Source organism: Amblyomma mixtum, chromosome 3, assembly GCF_055824585.1.
Source record: "Amblyomma mixtum isolate Tamu chromosome 3, ASM5582458v1, whole genome shotgun sequence".
In the NCBI taxonomy this organism is placed as follows: Eukaryota; Metazoa; Arthropoda; class Arachnida; order Ixodida; family Ixodidae; genus Amblyomma; species Amblyomma mixtum.
This window is the reverse complement of record NC_143014.1, coordinates 349,871,112-349,894,024: the sequence shown is the minus strand read 5'-3', so window position 1 is coordinate 349,894,024 and position 22,913 is coordinate 349,871,112. Positions and strand designations below refer to the sequence as shown.

General features: G+C 48.1%; 1 protein-coding gene across 1 annotated transcript in view; it reads right to left on the bottom strand.

Annotated features, from left to right (window-relative positions):
* Positions 1-18,276, bottom strand: part of LOC149356326 (aurora kinase C-like) — a 46,637-nt gene extending 28,361 nt beyond the window's left edge. The window contains exons 1-6 of the mRNA XM_089576309.1: positions 18,224-18,276; positions 14,321-14,401; positions 11,003-11,129; positions 8,265-8,344; positions 5,290-5,428; positions 3,133-3,272 (exon numbers count right to left, since the gene is read on the bottom strand). Of these exons, the coding sequence (XP_089432435.1) occupies positions 3,133-3,272; positions 5,290-5,428; positions 8,265-8,344; positions 11,003-11,129; positions 14,321-14,401; positions 18,224-18,276 (620 nt within the window). The remainder of the gene's footprint in view (positions 1-3,132; positions 3,273-5,289; positions 5,429-8,264; positions 8,345-11,002; positions 11,130-14,320; positions 14,402-18,223) is intronic.
* Positions 18,277-22,913: the final 4,637 nt, after the last annotated feature.

Below are 22,913 nucleotides of genomic sequence, written 5' to 3'. Positions count from 1 at the left end.
AGGTAGTTCTTCAAGCCACTTTTGGTTTCTTGTTTCCACATCGTGAGTCGTGACGCGATAGCTGCTTTGTCTAAGCGCTGAAATTGCTGCAGTGAGGCTAATAGAAGAGCGCAGCTGCACTAAGTAGAAGCAGTTAATTTATGATGACACTTCAGTGATGAAAACAACGCATATGCTCCTTGGTTTCAGTGACTATCGGCTTCCGTCATTTATGCCATAAGGAGCCCTCTTTTGCCTTCCCTTGTCTGCTCTATAGCTAACGAAGGCCTCGTTTTTGGCAGTGTTGATACCATACGTAGCATAAGAGGGTTCTCGCAAGCTTCTACCCTCACCGTTCGATCACCTTCCTACGTGACCCTCGCGGTAATGAAGGACGTACTGCGCCCGCCGCTATGGACGAGGGTGGCGCTGGTGAACACTCTCAAGGTCGGGTTACGCTTAAAATAAATACCCCGAAGGCAGAAGATTAGACAGGCGTCGCCTGCGCGTAGTCGGTAGAGCACCGGACGCGAAATTCAAAGTTCCTTGTTTCGGATACCACTGGCGGTATGTAGTTTTTTCGTTTGCTTTTTAATCAATTATCTTTAAAATATATCATTTTAATCTCAACTTGACGAATACCAAAGGTTAAAAAAACATCCCCTGTGCTTCTTGGTATGAGTGACTGTTTTCCGTCATGCTAGTCATAACGAGTCCCATTTTTCCCTCCCCTTGTCCGCTCAACTCCTATAACAGTACAATTTTCATTTGCCGAACCCTTTATTCATCAAACTTTCAATGGTTTCAAATCAAATCAGGTTCATTCTGCACGACAGTGCAAGGTTGATGGCTTCCCTGACAAAAAAGCTGTGACCACAGCTTGACTAGGCTAGGGAGCCATATTGGCAGCAGTGACTTTACATAAACAGTACAAAGGTTCAAATGCGAGAATAAAATTACAATATGATACATGCACTCCGCTTATCAACATAATTATGCTGCAAGCAAATGAAGGACTTAACAATAAACCTGCTCTACAAAGCAGCAGTATTCTGTTTGTATAGCGCCGTACATGACGATCCAGGTGGAAAGGCAAACACTTTGCATATTCATTAACAGAATTTGTGTGACAAAATAGATGCAACGTACTAAGAAAACTGTCAAATAACAAATATGCCTTGCAATGCTCTGCGAGTTATGTCAATAAAAAAAATGGCCTGGCTTAGCTTATGGTTAAGCCTAGGATGCGAAGCATACCGCCGGCAGAGGCTGCGCGTCCGCAAGCGAGCGCACGAGTTGAGCCCCAGCTTTCACAGCTGTTGTGACGTCAGCGTCCCTAGCGGAAGGAGCGGGAGTTAGGCCGCCGGTGGAGGCTGCGCGTCCGCAAGCGAGCGCACGAGTTGAGCCCCAGCTTTCACAGCTGTTGTGACGTCATATCACGTGGTGCGCCGATGTAGGTCAAGTGGTAGCTACGCGGGCGCGCGCGGCGCAGCAAGGAAGAGCTCGGGTGTGCGGCTAGTATGCTTCGCATAAAAACGTCTTTTGAGCTTATTTGTAAAAAATGGCGCATAGTATGCTGTGTCAGAGGATGAATTGTGCTCAGCCGTGGCACAAACAATTTTTCAGATGACCAGGTTCGATGTGCGTGAGTTTGCAATCTAAGACTACACTTTTTTTTAAGAATTCTTGCTAACATACCCTCGAAAAGTGCAGCAGTTATGTAAGACAGTATTTGTATATTTGCTCTATACTAACTATGTTGGTTTATGGTTTATGGGGGATTAACGTCAAATATAGACTGCGGCTCTGAGGGACGCCGTACTGAAGGGACAGAGTTGATTGAGACCCTAGTTTGGGTCTCTCCCGCACCACTGATGTGTCGCGGGTCGTACTGAAGGGCTATGGAAATTTCAGCGCCCTAGAACGTGCACTGGCACCGCACAGTACACGGTCCGCTAGAATTTTGCCTCCATCGAAATTCGACCGCCGCTGCCGGGATCGAACCCGCGTCTTAGGTGACAGCAGCCGAGCGCCATAAACACTGAGCCACTGCGGCGGCACTACCTATCTTGAATTGAGCAAACTGCTCTTGAGTGTGGTGGCAGTATGGAACATTAGCAATGCAGCGGACAGTTTCTTTTTCGAGCCTATGTAATACTGTTATTTTTTTTTATTAATCATGGCCCAAATTAATGTGCAATAGTTAATGTGGGACCGAAAGAGAGAGTGAAAGATTTGGCTTGAAGCATAATTAATGTTGGTTGGAAAAATGTCTCAATATCTTGGTGGTAAGCAAACAGTGGAAGAGAGATTTTTGACCAGTTATTTAATATGTGCATCCCAACTCATAAGGTTGGGATGCCAGCCCTAAAAGTTTGAACTCTTCCACTGTATCAAGTGGAGAGCTGCCGAAGCGCAGTCCACAAACCAAGCTAACTGGTTTGTTTTTTTGAAGCAAACAGTATAGGTTTCGATTTTTGCCCTAAACGTCTCCTTTGGTACTTTGTTCATACAAAGGAACTGTATACAGTGTATGCCGTATTTATCAGCCCGGGATTTAAAAATTTCTCCTGCTCAAACTACAGGCTTACTTGGTCCCAGGCATAGACCACAGGGCAGCTTGTGATTTTCTGCGTGTTTCAATAAATAATTTAGCCCCGGAACTTACCTGTATTGACAGAAGTCGACGAAGAACTGCAGTTGCCTACGTAGAGCATTTTCGTCGAGTCGAGCGGAGTAGCCAATTTGCGAGGCAGCGCCATCTGGCGAACTGCGAGAAAACCAGTGACCCTGCTTGGATCTGGGGCAGGCCTCACATTACCCCAGATGATGCAGCCTCTAAAATCGGCTATTTCGTTCGCCCTCACGAAAATCCTCTACGCAGACGACTGCAGTTGTTCGCCAATTCCAGTCAATCCAAATTTTTATCGGAAAACGGAGACTATCATAAGCTACCACGTGGTTTGTGCTTGAGCCGAAATAGTCCAGTAGTTTGTGCAGGATGATTTACAAACCGGACAGATCAATACGGTACACCCTGTGCAGAGCATACTAGGCAGATATAACGAAAAAAAAAACACCAAAGTGCTGTCAACGAGTATAGCATCTGCTGACAATCGAGCATCCCAAGTGAAAACTAGCCAGTGTGCCCACCTTGAAGAGGGCGCGTGCACGGACCAGCCGAAGTCGGCGATCTTTATCTCGCCGTTGATGCCAAGGAGCAAGTTCTCTGGCTTGATGTCCCGGTGGATCAACTTGCAGCTGTGGCAGATCTTGAGGGCCTGGCAGGCGTACTGTATGGGGGAATATGTGCGCGCTTTGCTAAAAGAGCAACGACATCGACCAATCGTACAAGGGATCGACAATATGCCATGGGCCGACCAGTTAGGGAGTAAATATGGCATTCAGTAGATCGATACTCTAATTAGTTCTGTAATTTAAGTATGAAGAAGGAGTTTATTCTAGTCATTTACATGCTTACTTTCTTCGAGCGTCCATTATGAAGTGCATTATGATCGAACAAAGCTCCATATTGGAATCTAAGCTTTTTCTTTTATCACGTAACTTTTAGATGGTGATGGCGCCCATCTCTTCAGACAGGTTGTTCCTGCCTCAAATACAATCGTAACGAGTAGCACGTGGAAAATTGCAGCTCTTTGACCTTCACTAATCTCTACTGAAATCGAAATGATTAACGAAAAAGCAATAACGTAGGGAAAAATGCAGGAATTTTCACTGCATCATTGTAAGGAATGAGAGCCGAAAATACGAATTCTTCGGTCGAAACTGGCTATTTTTTTTTGTTACACAAAACTAAAGGTCCCCCCCCCCCCCCCGCGCGCCCCACAGCATGTTGCCGAGATCGGACAGCGCGGTATTGAGGCTTCAGTGCAGCGATCCGGTCCATTTATCTGGCGACATTCAAATTGCTCATAGTCATCACCATCATCACCACCAACCTGACTGCACCCACTGCAGGGCACAGGCCTCCCCCATGCGTCTCCAATTAACCCTGTCCGTTGCGTGCTGCATACACCTCATCCTCGCACACTTCTTAATCTCACCCAGCCACCTAACTTTCTTCCGCCCCCTGCTACTCTTGCGTTCTCTGGGGATTCTCTCCGCTACCTTTAGGGACGAGCGGTTGTCTTGCTTTCGCATTACATGCCCTTCCCAAGCTCATTTATTCCTCTTGAATTCGGCTAGCAAGTCATTAAGTCCCGTTTGTTCCCTCAACCACTCTGCCCGCTACCCATCTCTCAGCGTTACACCTGTCATTTTTCTTTGCATAGCTCATTACGTTGTCCTCCTCAACTTACGCTGAACCCTCTTCGTTAGCCTGCACGTTTCTGCCCCATAGGAGCGCAGCGGTAAGACAGCTGTTTTATTTGCCGATAGCCCTAAGTAGGAACGTATAAAACAGCTGTATCATACTGCTCATACTTGGCCAAGAAGTCTGGGCAACGCGGCAGGGATGACGCAATTCAACAGACCGTGGCTTGATGCCCGATCTAGATGGCCGTGGCTCATACAGCTTTCACCCCACTCCTCGATTGAGATGCGGCGATAATTTAATCGCTTTCTTCATTAGTAGAACAGAAACCTTCTTGTAACTATAACATGACTGCCACAGAGGCAGCAGTTTTCCTTTACGTATGACATGATGATCATAGAGTTACTACACTGACTTCGTGCTGCGTCCTCCTTTTGGAGATCAGCCTTGCGTCCCTTGACAGCTGCAGCTGAAACTGGAGCGCTGTTTCGCAGCAGCGCCGCTAGCTTTTCGTTGTTTCGCACGGTTATTGGTTTTGTAAGGGTGTTGAATTTGGCAGAGAATATTAGAAATATTTTTTGTCGATTGGAATTCGGTCCGGGCGTGAGAAAGTTCCAAGCGCACACCCCTATAACCACTACTTTCTCCGAAGGTCAGCTCAACACCAAAACATAGGGGATGTACGAATTAGCTGCAGAAATGGGAAGGTAAATGTGGTCAGCCTTCCTTCTCAGGCTCATCATTTAATTCGGCCTATTACGTGCCCGCCTTTAAACCTTTTATAAGCGTTAACATTGTGGCTCCCAAATAACCACATTGTTCAATACCCCTTCGTTGACCTGTTCTTCAACGTTATCAAGAAGAACCACCCGCCATCAGTAACCAGCCCTGAAGATCAGACTACTGGCTTGTGCCCAGAGGCACAGCGCTTTTGTCACAGCATCAGAGGAGGGGTTGTGGCATCACTGAAAGCTGTGGTGACGGCAGTGACACATGACGGGGGTGACACACGAGTGATAAAAGGACAGGGCACTGACCGTGGCTGCTCGCTGGTCGGTGAATCGCCCTGCGTCAAGAAGACGGGGGTACAGCTCCCCCTGAGGTGCATACTCCAGGATGAGGTAGACACGGGTGCTGTCATGAAACCAGGTGTAGAGGCACAGGATGTTCGAGTGCCTGCAAGGGAAGGCCCGAAGTGACCGTTGGGCATGTCAACAAGTCTGGCATCGGTTGTCACTCGCAAAGGAAACGCTGTCTTAACGTGCGTTGAGAGATAAAATAAGGCAAGGCAAGGCAAGGGAACAAAAGCGAAGTATTCTGATCATATGTTTTAACAGCCCCGTATACATTTTACAATATTATCGAACTGTTTGAAAATTTTGAAGAAATGTTGAAATGCATAGGAGTTATAGGTTATTCACAAACACGCACTGATAACAGAGCAGCCATACACAACGACAGAACAGATTGACGCTTAAAAATCACTACACAGAGAAAAGGCCTTGAGAAATTTCAAGACTGTTTGATGTGTGCATTTCCTGCACTTTCACGCAAAAAAAAAAAGAACGCCAATGGGCTTATTTTGCCCGCCTAATGTCCTTGCCACAAGAGCGAGCTTCACCGTAGTTTAGGTAACCTTTTTTTTAGTTAAGCGTGCTTACCTTAAACGAGGTTAACAATTAGCCTTATTCTGCCGTGCGAACAACAGCACCAAGCTTAGCGAAAACCGTGGTTACTTTAAGCGAGGTTAAGCAAGTCGGTGCATCACCGTGACTGCTTTTAATGAGAAGTCAAAATATCAAAATAACCAAAGAAATAGAAGTTGACAAGAATGGCGGCATTGGTTACTCGAATAACAACTTTTTCATCAAAACACCTATACTTTCTGTACACAAATGCGCTCCATTATGACAGACCTCAAGCCATGGAAGTTATATGTGAGATTTACATACGCCTGGCTTGTGGCGCTCTTCTCATTCTAATCATGTACCACTGCAAAATTTATTTTAAAATTGCTTGTGGATCCTGTCTTGTGCAAAATTCAAAGCATTACGTGGTACTTTCCACTTTGCCACATCGAGAATAACAAAATAACCACGCCAAATCTCCCTTACAATATTACGTGTGGTATCTTCTGAGAGCCACCATGCTACGCCCAGAACGCATGAATTCTTCTTCCTCAAGGAGGCTGAAGAACCAACATAACAGCAGCATTAGTATTTCGAACACCGACAAACTGAATCAAGCGTTCTCAAAAGAAGCCGTGTGCTGGAGCTGGGCTGTGAAACGCCTTTCTCTGTAGAACCAGCTGACTTCAATTGCGTGCAGTTATCAGTTTTTCACTTCTGGGCTGGCTGCATTCTGATGTGATTGTGGTAGGTGTGCACTTTCAAAGAGAAAAAAAAAGGGCTCACAAGACAGTGTCAGCAGAATATCCAACATCTTCCAAGCTACATGGCGCAGCAAACAAGTGATATATGCAGAAGAAAAAACTTTGGGATCGCTCCCGCGACCGGCATTGGAGCAATGAGAAAGCAAAACGTCCACATAATATATCGACGTCCATGGCAGTTCTGACGTCCGTGTACTATATCGACCTCTCTGTGTATTTCTATGAGTTTTATCGTGTTTAATTCTTGAAGAACATCTAATGAACCAAATTTTTCCCACTGAAGCGTTTTATAACATAATCTGCGTCACAATAACACTCACACATTTTTCATCAGAGAACGACATCATGGTGCAAACAAAATTGCGGACGCTTTTTGCTGACGCGACACAGCCATATAAATCTCTCGCACTTAAGAAAACACCAAAGATAAATAAATAACTGCAGTTAAAGAGTTAATGAGCGTGCTCAGGCCATAACTGTACCGAGAAAAAAAATTGCGGACGATTACGTTAGTTCCTAATGTGAAATTTGAGCGCAGCTCATCTGCTGTTTCAGCTTTGCGATAGACTGAGGCAAAGAATTCAAGCAAGAAATATATGTGCAACTACAGACAACTTGTTATTTTTTGCATATATTCCTTCTTCAAGAAACACTCCACTAACTGTTCTTGATTTTCATGAAGGTAGCTTTGTGGTTGGAGAAATAGATGGATATATGTGTGTGTTCAGTGTTCAGTGCATTTATTTCAGTCATGTACAATGGCTCAGGAGAAAGGCTGAGGAGAAAGAAATATGCTCGAATTGCTGCACCAATGCCTGGTTCCCAAAGACGAGGCCTGTAAAAATATTTCGCGAGGTTGTCGCGGCCTTGGGAGGCGTTACGGACGAGAGGTACAAGATATACTCCGGCATAAGGCTTGAGAAATTTCTGTTTGTCTTGATATCTCCATTAAAAGTCCCCACCCACCCTGCCACCCTGGCAAGTGGCAGTTCGCTCACCGTTGTCAGCGCTAACGCATGCTGCCGACATCTCTATCTCATCACCAGACGTAACAATAAGCATGATTCAGGCGTCCACTGGCCCATTGAGCCAGTAATGCGCGCTTCCTTTCCTTAAAATTATCGGTGTAAAACGCTGTCGACGACAATGCCAATGAAAACAACGATTGCCGACGGCCTATGGCTTCAACGCCGCGTTTCTGGCACAACGTTTTCAATCCCACCGCACGCAGTGCACATCTGTCACTACCTCCACGTAGCTTAAGGTACGATTGAGGTGTCCACTGTTCCAAAAGGGCAGTTGTGCGCCTCTCCTCTGGCTCAGGTTTCCACCGAGATGTGTGAGAGAGATACTGTGCCGTTTCTTTTCCTCAAAAAGAGATTTACCAACTTTACCCTCTGCTTTTCAAGCTCGCGCTGTATTGGTTTCGCAGCTTAAAGCGCGAACAAAGTGTCTATTGCTTGTTACAACAGACAACGGCAACGGCGACGCCGCGAAACGCAGAAACAATCGCCAAAAAGCTGCACAAAGAACGTGATAACCTCCAGCAAGAATGTAGCGCAACGATGTGTGCTGCAAGGTGTACTCATGACAATGCAAAATCAAAGCAAGCAAGCTCACCTTAGCTGGGCCTGGATCTCGATTTCCCTTATCAGCTGGCGCTCGATGTTAAACCGCTGCAGCTTTGACTTGAACATGACCTGCACGCACAGCGTTAAAAGTGAAGTTTGTTGGCAGCTTTTAAGGGAAGATTTGGACAAAAAGCGCTATGGCGATCGCTATTTTCATCCGGACAAGGTGGGGTCAAAGACCCATTTTGCGGGAATTTCACCCTAGGAATATCACACCAGGGAAGGCGAAAGCTTGCACGAATTGGAAAATGATGGTTATTCCTGGCGGCAGTAGTGTCTGAATTCCGCACCTCTCCCTCACGATGCGGATGCCCCAACCGATAGGCCACTGCTTCTGTCTCACGCACAACGTTTACACACCATTTCTTCGTGGGATTAGGGCGTGTCTTGCAAAGAACACTCTGTCTGAAGGCCTTGCATTTTTAACAGAAGGCGGAGAACACCACAGCAGCAAAACCAATGTCAGAAACTTTCCAACTTGGATGATGTGCAGTTGTAGCTGTGCTCAATAAATTTCAAGAATTTCGGTTGGCAGTGTTATATCAGCCCTCGAGTACTGATCCCTTTCCTTGTGAATACTGAAAGATTTATTGAGACGAAATAATTTAATGGCTTATCTTTGTCCGTTCATCCGTTAAAATTGTCACACTGTAGCTCTCAATCATCCTGATGACGTCATCAATGGTGCTATACGTCGTAACCAAAAATCATATAAATCATCGTAAAATGAAAAGAAGAAAACGAAATAACAAATATTAATGTAAGATTAATAATAAAAATAATAATAAATAAAATCGCAAATTATAAAAATTAAAATAATAATAATAATAATGAAAATGTAGATTAAAAAAAAGAGAAAAGGGAAAATAGAAAGAAATGCTAAAAGAAACAAAAATTGAAAGATATAAAAATAGAAACCAAAATAAAAATACAAATTAAGAAAAACTATTGCCGTCATCAGTTACATAGTATCTCGTAACCAGTAATGTACTGCGCATACGTGTGACGCCACATATGACGTCACCACCACAGTAACGGGGGCAGCAACAAAGGAGGAAGTGGCTTTCGCATCCCGCAGAATTTTCATTGTTGGCTGTTGTATGTAGTTTTACAATGAATTTACAAACAATACAGCGCAACCATATCAAAATCAACCGGTCGGTTTAAGCTGTCAAAATATGGTCTAGAATAGTACAGGCAGGCGGTCGACAAAAGGAAGACTGGCAGAACTGCTTGAAACTTGAACGTTGTTTATTGTGCTACCCTGTGCCCGTAAATGACTACAACTCAGTGACGGCGATATAAGTAAATGTACCAGCTGGTTGACGAAGAAAAGGAGCACCGTCGGCCTTATAGAGCGCTCAGTTTAAAGAACTTTGAAGCTAAGGGGCTAAGCGCACCTACGGCAACCTACGGCCATAAATATCTGGTCGCCTCTTGCGTCGCGACTGATAAGACCACGTGCCGTTGTATTCGAGCATTCAAAAACGTTACAAAGTTTCTCGATAATACAAACACTCCTGAAGCATGTAGACGATATGGTACCATGCACTCTCAGTTTTCACTTCAGGGAATTTGTTTATGCACTCAAAAAGGGTTTCTAGAGCTCTTCAACAGAGCCTTCTTATTATGTCAGAAGAAATTTTCCCTCACACAAGTCAGAAGTACCGCAGTCATTCTGTAGATTTATCGCATCACACATCTCCAGAAGGTGGAGGTAAGATACGTTATTATAGTTTCTCTACCCTCGGTAAACTTACAGATGTGTACCTGGTGATTCAGCCACCGGGGTAGGAGAGTAGAGGTTGTACGCGAGGTGTTTGCACTCTGAGAAATTCCAAACAGTACGGGAGCGAAGCTGACTGTCGCTAATGCAGGGATACAGGTTTTCGTGGGGCGGAACGCACAACCAGAAAACAGGCAATTGCATGAACACACGCTTCATCGAACATGAATATGCACACGTGTTTTCTCCACTGCGCCTAGGTTGCTGGGTGTCGCAGCTCGTAAACAGGAGTGGTCTTTCTAGCCAAACAATTATGCACTAGTGAGCCCACGACAGCGTCAAGGCTTCGCCAGTGTGTGCAGCTATCCATCTATCTCAGTGTCGGATAATGGGTCATACAATGGTCTTCTATAAAAAAATTCAAAAGAATTTAGAAAAAGCAGTCACTCTCTCGCTGTGCGCCAACAAATGTTTAAGTCCCGCCAAAATACAAGCGCCTTCGAGACGCTCGCAGGCAAAGCGACCCCTCAAGCGAACATAACTAGTCGAAGCAGCCAGAATACGTTAGCCCACTGCGCCGAGGGCAACTTCGTTTTCGAAATTCCAATCACTCAGTTTATATATTACTTAACACGAGCTACAGGCCTCTTGATAAGGAGACTAATAAAAGTAGTTAAAACGTTAACTATTCAGTATTAGTCGACCAGCCTACTAGTTAAACCGTCTTAGGTGTATTCTGATGCGGTTCACAATTGATAGTCTTAAGTCTTCTAAATAAAAAGCCTCTTTATAAAAATTCAGAGTTATTCAGGTGCATCGCCCGCTATATAAAGAAGGAAATCGAGCCCCCGCTAATAACACATGTCAACTGCTGTCGGACAGCAAAATGGGGGTAATATAGCAGCAATGACGTGCTCAAAGAAAAGAAATCTCGCTAAATGAATGCAATGCTGTGACACCAACTGTACATTAAATGATCTCAAATCGTACTGATTACTCACTTTAAGAGTAACGATAAATTTCGTCCTTTTTTCTCGGGCAAGGTAGACGTTGCCGAACGCGCCCGTCCCCAGTCGCCGGGCGATCTCAAAGTCGTCCAGGGACCGGATCTTGACTCCGTCTTCGGAGCTGCAATCCGACGCAAATTCTTATAACATAGATAGCGCAGCACAATAAATGCCCCCAATAAACGAGTGAAAGGGCACAGAGTCTGAAGCACTACGAGAGTACGAGTGCTATATTTTCTCTAAGGTTTGCCTAAAATGATGCATGTGGGCAGGAAAAAAGACATCATCCAGGCTGGTGGCACCTAGAATTTTACGGCACATGTGCTATTCTCAGCTGTTCTTGAATAGATTCCCCAGTGAAAAAAAATAAATAACGGCAGTACAAGAAAACTTCGTTGGTTCCCAAATAATAGGCGCGAAAATCCTGCGCTATGCTCCGTAAAGTTGTATTAATATGTATGCATTTTTATACATTCCATAAGACGGCTTCCAGGCAAATGCGTCCGTAACTCTGCCAAACTATGATCGTGTGGTAAGTTTAGGCACTGAGAAGAGGCGCTCTAGCGTACAAACGGGTCTAGCATGGAACAAGCGCAACGGAAGTCAACTGGCAAGGTGGGTTCTTCACCATGCATATCTGCAAGTGGGCAAGCATCAATAATGTCACTGCTTTTATTGCAGCACGCGACGCCTGAGGGTCTATAGGCAGAGGGGAGGAGAAGAGTAGAACAGGCGAGGCAGTCAGCTGACAGGGTGGATTCTGGGTGGATCCATAAAAACATGGCGACGGTTTAACACGAGCACCTGTAACCTGAAGGCCTGGATATAGGGGATTCGAACAGCAGACGCGCAGAGGCAGCCAGCTAACTGGATGGGTTCCCCGCAATGCATAAGTGCACGTGCGAAAACAATGCAAATGACATTGCTCGGAGCACGCCATGGAGGAAGGAAAGAATTTAGGAAATGCCGTTAGGTCACGTTATTTAAAGTTACACGTGAGTTCCCCCCTTCGTTTGCTGGCGTCGTCCCCGCGCGCTTGCGCATGCGCAGCAGATAAAGCAACAGACTACGCCGCTGCCCCAAAGTGGCCATTGCTGCGCCGTCGGCCAAAAACTCCCAGCAATATTTGTGAAAACACCTGACATCCGGCGCAGTTATGCGTGCAGCTCGGAGAGCGACTGCACGGGGGTGAAATTTTCTATACCTGCCAGCGGCCATGAAATACAGAGGCTAGCGCCAGTTCTTCCTTCGCTTACGTTGATTCCGGTTGGCGGGCGAATATCGGCGCATTAATCTCCATCACAAAGAATGACCGAAACATTCGAGCACGGGAGGAGTTCGCATGGAATCCGCTTCACGCATGCAGTGATCCCAATTCGGGCTCGCTACGGCAGGTGGGCTGATGTGTCGTTGTCCGCCTGCTCTGCGCGTGGTCGAGAGCAGCGCGTTTGTGTTTTGCGCACACAGTTTCTTTGCTGTTGTGACATTTTAAAACTGGTTCCGCAGCTGGTCAACGTTGGTAGCCGCAGCGCTGAAACAGTGTAAGAAAGTGGTTTTTCGGGGTTTAACGTACCAAACCACTCAGGCTATGAGGAAGGGCTCCGGAAATTTCGACCACCTGGCGTTAAAGAACACCAGGTGGTCGAAATTTCCGGAGCCCTTCACTATGGCGTCTTTCGTCCACTGAGCTGCTTTCGGACGTTAAACCTTCTTACATTGGCGCAGCGCTGAGGCTACCGGCGGGAACCAGCAGTGCAAACAATGTAATAAGAACAGAGAACATATTTTGTATTGTTTTATTGACGCACCGACCCTTATCGTTTCTCTCGGTCTAAAAGGATATTTCTCGAACTGCGACATGTTGCAGCATTCTGTAAAATACAGATGTGTCGACGCACCAGAAATGTTAAGTTTCTCTCAGACGGTGCAAATGACATTTTGAATACATCATTTCCTCCATCATTCACGCATTACATGTCCAATCATTCCGTGCATAGTGTTCGCGCGATGCATAGGCATCATTCTGTGCACAGAAAGTGCACGCAATTTAATGTGTGCACGATGTACCTTACAATCGTAGATAATTTCTAAAAATTGTTTAGCGTACACATGTGAAAGAAACCACTATCACGCAATGACTTTCAATGTCCTCGCTAATATATGCGATTCCAATAGAATTCAGTTAGCACGCAGTTTTAGAGACAGCTGCCAAGATGTGCCGACTCGAATCATAGCAGTGACTATGATCCACGGTGAGCAGTGGCTCCCGAGAAATCGAGCGCAGATAGAGGTTCCCGTCAAATATGTGCGAGTTTCGATGCGTTCTTCGCAATTTCGAAGGTCACGAGCCCAAAACCAACACCACCGTTGCTGTAGATGCACCGAAATCACTAGCGCATGGAGGAGCACGACGTCAAAGTTTCTGTGACCTGTTGTCGGGAGCGTAAAACATTTATTTATACTATTTACAAAAGAGGCATTGCTTGGACTGGGCCTGAATGGCCCAGCCGTCACAATCACTAGAAGTGATGCCTAATCAGGGACACCAGTGTCCTCGGCGGCGGCCCGGGCTCTTGTAATCAGGGCTCGTTGGTCCTGGAGAGTTGAGCAGCCGAGCAGGGCAGCCTCCCAGTCCTCTCGGGTGTAGTGGGGAAGCAGGATTGGCAGGGCATGCCCACACTATCTGATTCGTGTCCGCAATCCGTTCCCCATTGTGTGGACCCTCACCCGAAAAGGCCGAATTGGAATGTTCACGCACTGCCGGGCACCGTACCGTGTTGGTGTAGAGACGAAGGAGACAACGCTCCTCCGCCATCCTGAGGCCTTTGCAAAGGGGTTGGTACCAGCCGAGAGTGGTTTGATACAGGAGAGAGATTTCCCGAAAAGTAATAGCCGGATTAAAACCAGTAGCCGGATCAGGCAAAGGGAGAGGCGATGCCCAGTAGCTATGCGCGCGGGCGGTAGCATCCGTACTATACTTCCCTATACCTCCGTATGTCCTGGGACCCAGATGATGGTGCGGCGGGTTGGGAAACCCCGGTACTCACATCTATGTAAAATTTGAAAGGCGCGATCTAGAATTTATCCGTGTCCAAAATTGCGGCAAGCACCCTTGAGTCGGTTATAATGACTCGCAACGCTGGATCCGCGGCAGCAAATTCCATAGGAACTCCCTCCGCGAATGTAATGTCGGGAGCACGGAAGGCGAGCCCTTAAACTGAGTAGCTTTGGTGGACGACGGCCGCCGTGTACCAACCCCCATGGTGTTCACCGGCCGCGTCCGTGCAAAATACCCCTGATCGAGCACCATACTCCTCGGAAATGGCCCGTGCTCGCGCGAGGTTGTGGCCATCATGGGCATCCTTTGTCGTGTTATTGGAGATGGGGGTGAACCTGCAGGGCAAAGCGCCAGGCTTCGGGCAGGGATACCCGCTTCTCCTGTTGAGTTGTGTAATTGATGTGGAGGCGAGTCAGAAGGCGCCTACCCGCACGTGTTTTGCTTAAACGCAAGTTGATTGTTGAGATGAGCCTCACGCAGCTCCCCAAAGGTGTTCGTCATCCCCAGGCCGAGGAGACCTTCGCTGGATGTTGCAATGGGGAGGTCCAGAGCTCTCATAGATTTTGCAGACAATCACTTCGAGAGCGTTCTCACCGCATTTGCGCAGGTGGAGGTACGGTTCCGAATACAGGATTCGGCTGGTTACGAATGCACTGGCCAGCTCAGCTGCAGGGCCCCTTTACATCGCACCCCCCCCCTCCCCCCCTCCCCGCTTGTTTGATACCCGGCAGACCGTACGGCCCACCTGATCCCCCACCTTGCGGAGCTTCTTCAGTGCGGTGTCGATCTTGCGGTTCCATTGCATCTAGAATACCAATACCCAGAGTTCCTCGTGTTCAGGTATCGGGCGACTAAGCAGGGAGAGGTTAATTTTGGTTGTGCATTTTGGATTGGGACATATGTGCATGAGTTCCGATTTGCTCGGGGAGCACTCAAGGCAGCAGCGGCGTGCATAATCGTCCACAATAGCCGCCGCTTGCTGTCGGTTGGCCTAGATTTCTCCAAACAATCCGTGTGTTGCCCAGAGGGTGATGTCATCCGCGTACAGGGCATGCTGCACGCCGGAGACCTCACACAGCAGGGTAGGTTAGCTTCATCACGGCCAGATTGAATTGAAGAGGCGAGAGGACCACTCCCTGTGGAGTCCCTCACGTACCAAGTGTGTACGGGCCATGTTCACTGTCTTGGAGTCGGATATATGATTGCTGATCTGTGTTGTGTTGTTCCCACAGGATTGTGTTGTTCCCACAGGATTGTGTTGTTCCCACAGTCCTCTTGGGACAGGTGGGAGAGGATGATAACATACGTCACATTGTCGAAAGCATTCTGCAATTCCATTGCGAGGACTGCGTTGTCGTCCCTAGGGTGCTCGACAGGATCAAGATTTCCTCTATGAAGTTGCTGCAGAACATATTACTGGGAGCGGTATGGGCGGAACCCGTACATGGTGCCTGCAAAGGCGTTGTGCGTTTCTAAGTCGTTGGAAGTCTGTCACGGACCATGGTCTCCATCAACTTCCCCACAAAAGATGTGAGAGAGATGGGCCGGTGGTGGTGGTGGAAAACGTTTATTTGCTCTATTTTACAATGTTTTTTGTGGCTTCCGATGGAGTCTTCCATCTTATAACCAGGGTCGGTTCCCCTTGTCCAGGACTCCGCTGAGGGTAGCTGCCCTGCGTGCACGCCTTACTAGTCTTTGTTGGACTTTCAGTGTGTCGCTGGATAGCATCCTCTCCCACTGTTCCGCACTCGGGTTTTCTGTTATGGGTAGCTCGCCTATTTTCTGGCAAGCCCATGTAGTCTGGTATAGGGTTGGTTTGTCTCCATACCACGGGCACTCGCTCTTGTACTGCGTGGGGTAGATTTCAGTTAGCATGTTTAGGCACGGGAATGTTCCCGTTTGTAACGGTCGCCATGCTACGGCGTCTTCTCTATTGAGTTGTTTGTGTGGGGGCGGGCATTTTAGTCTGATCTCTCTGTAGCAGTTAAGAATTTCTGTATAGCTTTGGGCTACCGCCTCGGGTTCCTCAGCGGGGTCAGGATTGTTGGATGCTCGGTTTGTTGCGTACCCTCGAGCTATCCTATCCGCCTCCTGAGGTCGGCGTTGAGAGCTTTGCCTGGGTTGGGTATGAATGTGATGAGAGCCATCTAGATGGTATTGGAATATTCCAGCAGCCGCTCATAAGCCGGTTCGGGGAGGTTAGCGAGAAGGTTCACCGTCACCTTCTCCCCGCCCGGGGCTGTCCCTCGTTTTATTTTGGTCAGGACCGCTTTGAGGTCGTGAAGGTAGAACCTTCGATTCAGATTTGCGTTCTCATAACCTGCATATGAGTACGCCGGACCACGCGAATCCTGGTCTGTATACAGATATTTATCTCGGAGCGCGACAGCCAGTTTCGCTGTCTCCGTTGATGGTGTGAATTGCACATTAAATATGTTTTTGTGTTTCGGTGCGTGTTTGCGTCGGATCAATGAGGGCGTGGAGAACGCGCCACGCGCACGAACCGGACGTCAAAGAGGATCTGGTTCGACATTTGTCGAGCAGCGGTGTTGCATCGGTCTACCCAGTTCCAGTCGGCGAGTTCAGCCGCATACTCTGCCGCTTGTTGGGTGAGTTCCGCGATCCGCGCCGCAAAGGAGGCGACAGCGCCCGAGATGACGCGACTCACGGAGTTCGCGAAACACGCAAACAAATGCGCGCTGGTGACAACGGCCGCAGGAATCAGAAATTAAAATGGAATGCAGAGAGTAAGAGATTTTCCTCCTTTCAGAAATTTCTTGCTGTTAGTTATCGCTGTATTTTCTCTTTACAGACGCTACCGCCAATACAGCATTCAGTTACGTTCTCAGCGGATGGTGGACCAGTTAGGGCTTCAGAGGAGGTTCTTCCAATCAGCAGGGACGGAAGTTGCTCCCGTTTTCTCCCCCGTGCATGGGCCTCACCTAAGCTTTCCTTCCCCTACGAACCACAGGAACTTGAGGGCCTCTAGGAAGGCGACGGTAAGAGCAAAGCGCAGAAGCAGTAGGTGGCCGCGGCGGTTTCACCACAGCACAAATGTGTAAGGGGGAAAGCATTCTAGAACCAGGACTCCGGAGGGGGGAGGGGGGGGGTGAAACCCTACCTACTTTAGTGGTAAAATAAAACATACACTCGCCAAAAGATGGTTTATAAACCATCTTTTGGCGAGTGTATGTTTTACTTTACCACTATGCCTCTCCCTCGCCAGACAGGACTCTGTCGAACCCTTGATTACCCTACCTACTTTCTTTGCTGCTCGGCTGAGCGCATGCGTTACAAATTTATTTGCAGCTAAGGACAATGCATATGAGAAATAACCAATGACGATCTATTGCTTATGTTTGAAAGCGACATTCGTGATCTGTGTGAAACCATGCAAGGACATCAATTTTCCTCTACCTGTCGCGGTGCCTCACTGGTTAGAGCGCTCGGCTATTGACCTGGACTACTTTGGTTCGAACTTGACCGCGGCACCAGCGTTCGGATGGAGGCGAAATCCTAAAGGCGGCTGTGTGCTGTGCGAAGCCAGTGCACATTAATGATCGCCAGCTGGTCCAAATCAATCTGGAGCCCTCCACTACGACACCTCTTTCTTCCTTACTTCTTTCACACCCTCCTTTATGCCTTCCCTTAATGCGTGGTTCAGGTGTCCACCGAGATATGGAAGACAGTTTTAGCACCATTTTCTTTCCTCAAAACCCAATTTCAATGCTCCTGCTATGATCCCAAAGGTTTCACTCACCGTGGTTTCAGTGCATGAATGTATTCGGTACGGTGTCAGAAGCAGCAAAGGGCGAAAATGCTCATTTGAAGGAAAGGCCCACCAACTGGCTCACTCTCGATGGACACCTAAACCACGCCGTCGGGGAAGGTATGCATAGTGGGACACAACTTCAAAAAATAGCAGTTGCTAACACTGGGCCAGGGTCCGTCCGCGACGCCCTGTATTACTCCGCTGGCTAATTGTAAAAGCAAATGAGATCAGCTTTTTAATGCTTGACTATATTGAACAAGCGACGAATAAAAACTCTAGAGCTTATATTTTTTTGTCGTGCTGAGCTTCCCAGAATTAAAAAGGCAGTGGCGCACACAACTCGAAGGAAACGACAACATTGGCTAAAAGTAGCCCGGGCGCTTACGATTCTTCGACGGATTCTTCTGCGCTGCTCGTGGAAGCCTGCTGCTGGTCCATGCCGTCGCCAGTCGCGGTCAAGGGTTCCTTCGCGCCAAGAGCGCTGCGAATTGTAACGTTGCAGGACGAAGAATAAGGGGGCAAAAATGAAAAGTTCTAATGCACGCTCTGTCGCACAACGCTCCAAGGGCTGATTTAAGGAAGACTGTTGCAGTCGCCCCTTCCCACCCTCAAGCGAGAAATTTAGTTTGGAAAAAACCCATTGGCCAGCTGTTGGACTAAAGGGGGAGGGGGCGAATCTTTCCACGAGGACTTTCACTGTATGATATTTATGAAAAAACCCTATTTTTCTTTGGCGAAATCTACGAATTACACAGGGTATTAATACTCTGTTTTCTCGGATAATCATCATTAAGGCACCGCCGCCACGGTGGCTCAGCGGTTATGGTGCTCGGCTGCTGACCCAAAAGACGCGGGTTCGATCCCGGCCGCGGCGGCTAGAATTTCTTTGGAGGAGAAATTCTAGAGGCCCGTGTACTGTGCGATGTCAGTGCATATTAAAGATCCCCAGGTGGTCGAAATTTCCGGAGCCCTTCACAACGGCGTTTCTCATAGCCTGAGTCGCTTTGGGACCTTAAACCCCATAAACCAACCAACCAACGATCATTAAGACGAAAGCCTTTCTTGGCTACGTCGACGACTTCGTGCCCGAAAAAGGTGTCGGCAGCAGTTGCGACGAACCATAAAGACACATTGTCCAAAATTGGCTGTAATAAAAGGGGAGTGATGAGGCGATGCCGGGCAGAAAATTTGGTGCCAATCAGATCATTAGTTAATTAATTAGAGCCAAAATAATGCTTAATTAAATTCGAATTAATTATAGAGTAAGCTGCATTAATTGTTGTTTAAGGTGAATTACGTGCTTCGATCCTAAGCCGCAACGTCACACTCGACATAGAGGCGGCGAGGACCAACTAGAGGCGGCGAGGAGGCGTCAATGCTTTCGCATAGCTCCAATGCGTTTTCTGCAGTGCCCTCTAACCTTTTTTTTTACATATCAGGAGCGTCACAGAATTAAAAAGGCAGTGGTGCACACAACACGAATGAAAGAAAAAGACTGGCTAAAAGTAGCCCGAGCGCTTACGATTCTTCGACGGATTCTTCTGCGCTGCTCGTGGAATCCTGCTGCTGGTCCACGTCGTTGCGAGTCGCGCTCAAGGGTTCCTTCGTGCCAAGAGCGCTGTGAAATGTAACGTCGTAGGACGAAGAATAAGGGGGCAAAAATGAAAAGTTCTAAGCACGCGCTGTCGCACAAGACTCCCAGGGCGGATTAGAGGAGGAAAGCTGCAGTCGCCCCTTTAACCCCTCAAGGGTGAAATTTAGTTCGGAAAAACCCCGTTGGCCAACTGGTGGACTGAAGGGGGAGGGGGTCGCATCTCTCAGCGAGGACTGTTCTCTATGATATTTATGAGCATGCTATTTTCCTTTGGCGAAGTCCAGGAAGTACACTGCGATAATAGACACCCCTCCGCCTCACCCCCCCCCCCTTAATCTTTTCAACCATATTCACCAAGCGTCACCTATGAATGCGCCCATTCATTCGCCCCCCACCCCTACATTTTTTTCGAAGATAAGTAATGTATCGTGCCAATAATGCGCCCCTCCAAAAGTTGCCCAAAAATGAACATTAATTTTTAATGCAATGAAATGGCGCAGTAACTGACTTCTTTGTGGACAACTGAACCGCGCCGTAAGGGAAGAGAGGAAGGTGGGAGTGAAATAAGAATAATATACAGACGTGTCGCAGTGGACGGCTCCGGAATAATTTCGGTCCTCAGGGACCTTTAACATACAGTGCCATCGCACATCACATGGCCAAAATAAACACTAGTTTTACAAGAAAAGAAATGACCCAGGAATTGCCTCAATAACTCGTTGGACACCGGAACTGCGCCGTAAGGGAAAGGTGGAAGGTGGGAATGAACGAGGAAGGAGGTGCCGTAGTGGAGGTCTCGGGAATAATTTCAGCCAGCTGGGGATCTTTAGCATGCACTGACATCGCCCAGCACACTGCGCGTTTTGCGTTACGCCGCCATTCAACCCTCCCCCCCCCCCCCCCCCCCCGGCCTGGTTCCAACCCGGATACCGCAGCTCAGTAGAGGAGCGCCTTAGCCATTGAGTCGCCGCGACGGACGGCGGATATTATTTATTCTACAGTGACGCTCACAACGAGGGGAACGGGGGGGGGGGGGGTGTAATCCGAACATTGAGAAGACGTGATGCCTTGGCGGCGCTGTCTGCATCAAGACAGCATGAACAAAATGCGGCGACGCAAGCTTCGCATACACGCTTCCCAGCGAGAGACCCTAATACGGGCTGAATAAGAAAATGGTGCCCGCTTCGGCGGCTCAGAGAAGCGGGAGGCAAAATTTTTACCCCAGGCCTCTCCTTGGCGCCTTAGTTGATTTTGAGTGGACGTCTCAACCGTACTGTACTGGAAAACTGAATTTTTTTAAAAGCGAAACCTTTACTGCCCTAGTCAAGCCAATATCATCGGCGTCGCAATATAACCTTGAAGTGTAGGAGCGGTGGCGGTGGACAGCCACAAGATATAACACACGTCACTCGCCGCAGCTGCAACCTCGTGCCGCCGACGTGCGGACCGCTGAGCCGACCGCGGCCTTGGCAGCTGTGGCAACGTGACTAACCAAGTGACTCGACGTTTGATGGAAAAAGGAGCCGGCGTCACTATCGCGGCATTTGCATTGCAGCTCTCGCTATGGTCGAAGCTTGTCGGCCGGAGCCGTCTACGTCGGGTCGATTTTTCGAAACCACGCTTAGCTGAGCTAAACTACAACCATTTTTCAGGAAAGGGGAATGCGTACTGCCTAACACCTTGGCGGATACCTCAACCACGCTATGAGGGAAGGGACGAGAAATAAGTAAATGAACAGAGAGCGGAAGTGATGCCTTATACTCGCGGACAACTTTTCATGGCTGTCCAATAGGGGCTAGCAGGAAAGAGAAGCAGGCGGTGTTTTGTTCTCGTGTCGTGCAAAGTGGGCTCCTCAGCACTAGCAACCCTGAACCCTCTCTCCGACTTCCCCCCTCCGCATCCCTAGCCCGATCAACGATCAACGCACTCCCTGCGGCGCGGGGACAAAGTCCCATCTCCTTCCCTCTCCTGTCTAGCCTCTGCTACATAGCCATAAAAAGCTGCCCGCGAGTATAGTGCAGGCTCAGGTTTCTTTTTTTGTAACCGACGCGAGGGCTCAGAGGTTTTTCGCTTGGCTGCTGAGCTGGAGTACCGGTGCTCGAACCCGAACGCAGCGGCCGCATTTCCATGGATGCGAAACGCCAATGGCGCCCGTGTGCTGTGCGATGTTAGTTCATGTTAAAGGCCCCATGTGGTCGGAATTAATCCAGAGCCCTCCAGTAGGGCACCTTTTCCTTCCTTCTTTCACGCCCAGCTTCCTCCGTTCTCGTCTGGCGCGGTCGCGGTGTCCAGCAATAAGTGAGACAGTCACTACACCTTTCGTTTTACTGATAACCAATCATCGTTAGCTTAGACTACCTCGGGTTATTCAACGTGCACTGATATAAGCAGCGCAAGGGCGCCTTCAGATTTTCGAGTTCAGCGACACGCGGGCGTTGCGGGTCAGATTAAACACATGTCCTCCGGCTAGGTATCCGAGCACTCTAAGTATTGCGCCACGGCGGCGGGTTCGTAAAAAATTATATCGTGATACTACGTGTTAAGTCCATCACTAGCAGGGCACGCAAGAAAGGATTGGAGCGAGGGTGAAAAACGTCAGTCCGGACATCGAGCTGTTGGAAAGTGGTATTGCAGTTACATAGCTCCGGAAAAGATATTGGGGGATACATTAAGTTCGTCTTTAAGAATACGACGAGATAGCGCTTTTGGGCCCCGCTCGCATCCCGTACTTGATTGCATAATTCCTCATTAGCATAATTACTCATTGTACTTCACTAAGTGAAACACCACAACGCATTCACTAGACTTAGCTAAAGACGCTTTGCGGCCTATAGGTAGTACAATCCGAATGTCCTGGGTTCAATTCTCGCCTAAACCTAAGTTAACCCAATTTTCTTTGTTATTTAGTTTTGGCAACTCCTTGCTTCCATCGGAATGATTCGCTTACGGACAAGGACGCCGAGGTCTTTCCTTCGACACGACACCCTTAACGTTGTAAAGGCCCTGCGGAGGCTGACATCAGCGATCATAAGTTGACATGCTGTCCAGCGAATCGGTCTGTGTGCCGATCCAGCGCAGTAGTTGATGCGCACGGCATCAGTATCCTTAAGGACGTGGCTACGTTGTCAGGAGCCGGCAGGATAGCCCGAAAAACAGGATGCCTGCAGTGAAGTCTTATTGGCTCGCTGGTGACGCGTGACGGGCGCAGCAACGGTAAGGAGCACGAATACGGCGCCTTGTTCCAATGGTTCTGTAGCTTAGTGCAATAGCACTGCGTTTGAGGACGCAAAAGAAAGCAATTCGAAGCCCTGCTCGAGGGGAATTTTTCTTACATAGATGGAAAGAGAAAACAACGCAAACCAATATTTCTTTCCCTTGGGAGTGTGTTGCTTATAGGGTAGCACTTTGAGATTCTTTTGGTTATGTTAGATTGCCTGCTGCTGGCAGAATTTTGTGCAGGGGGTTCTACAGGCAAAACAGC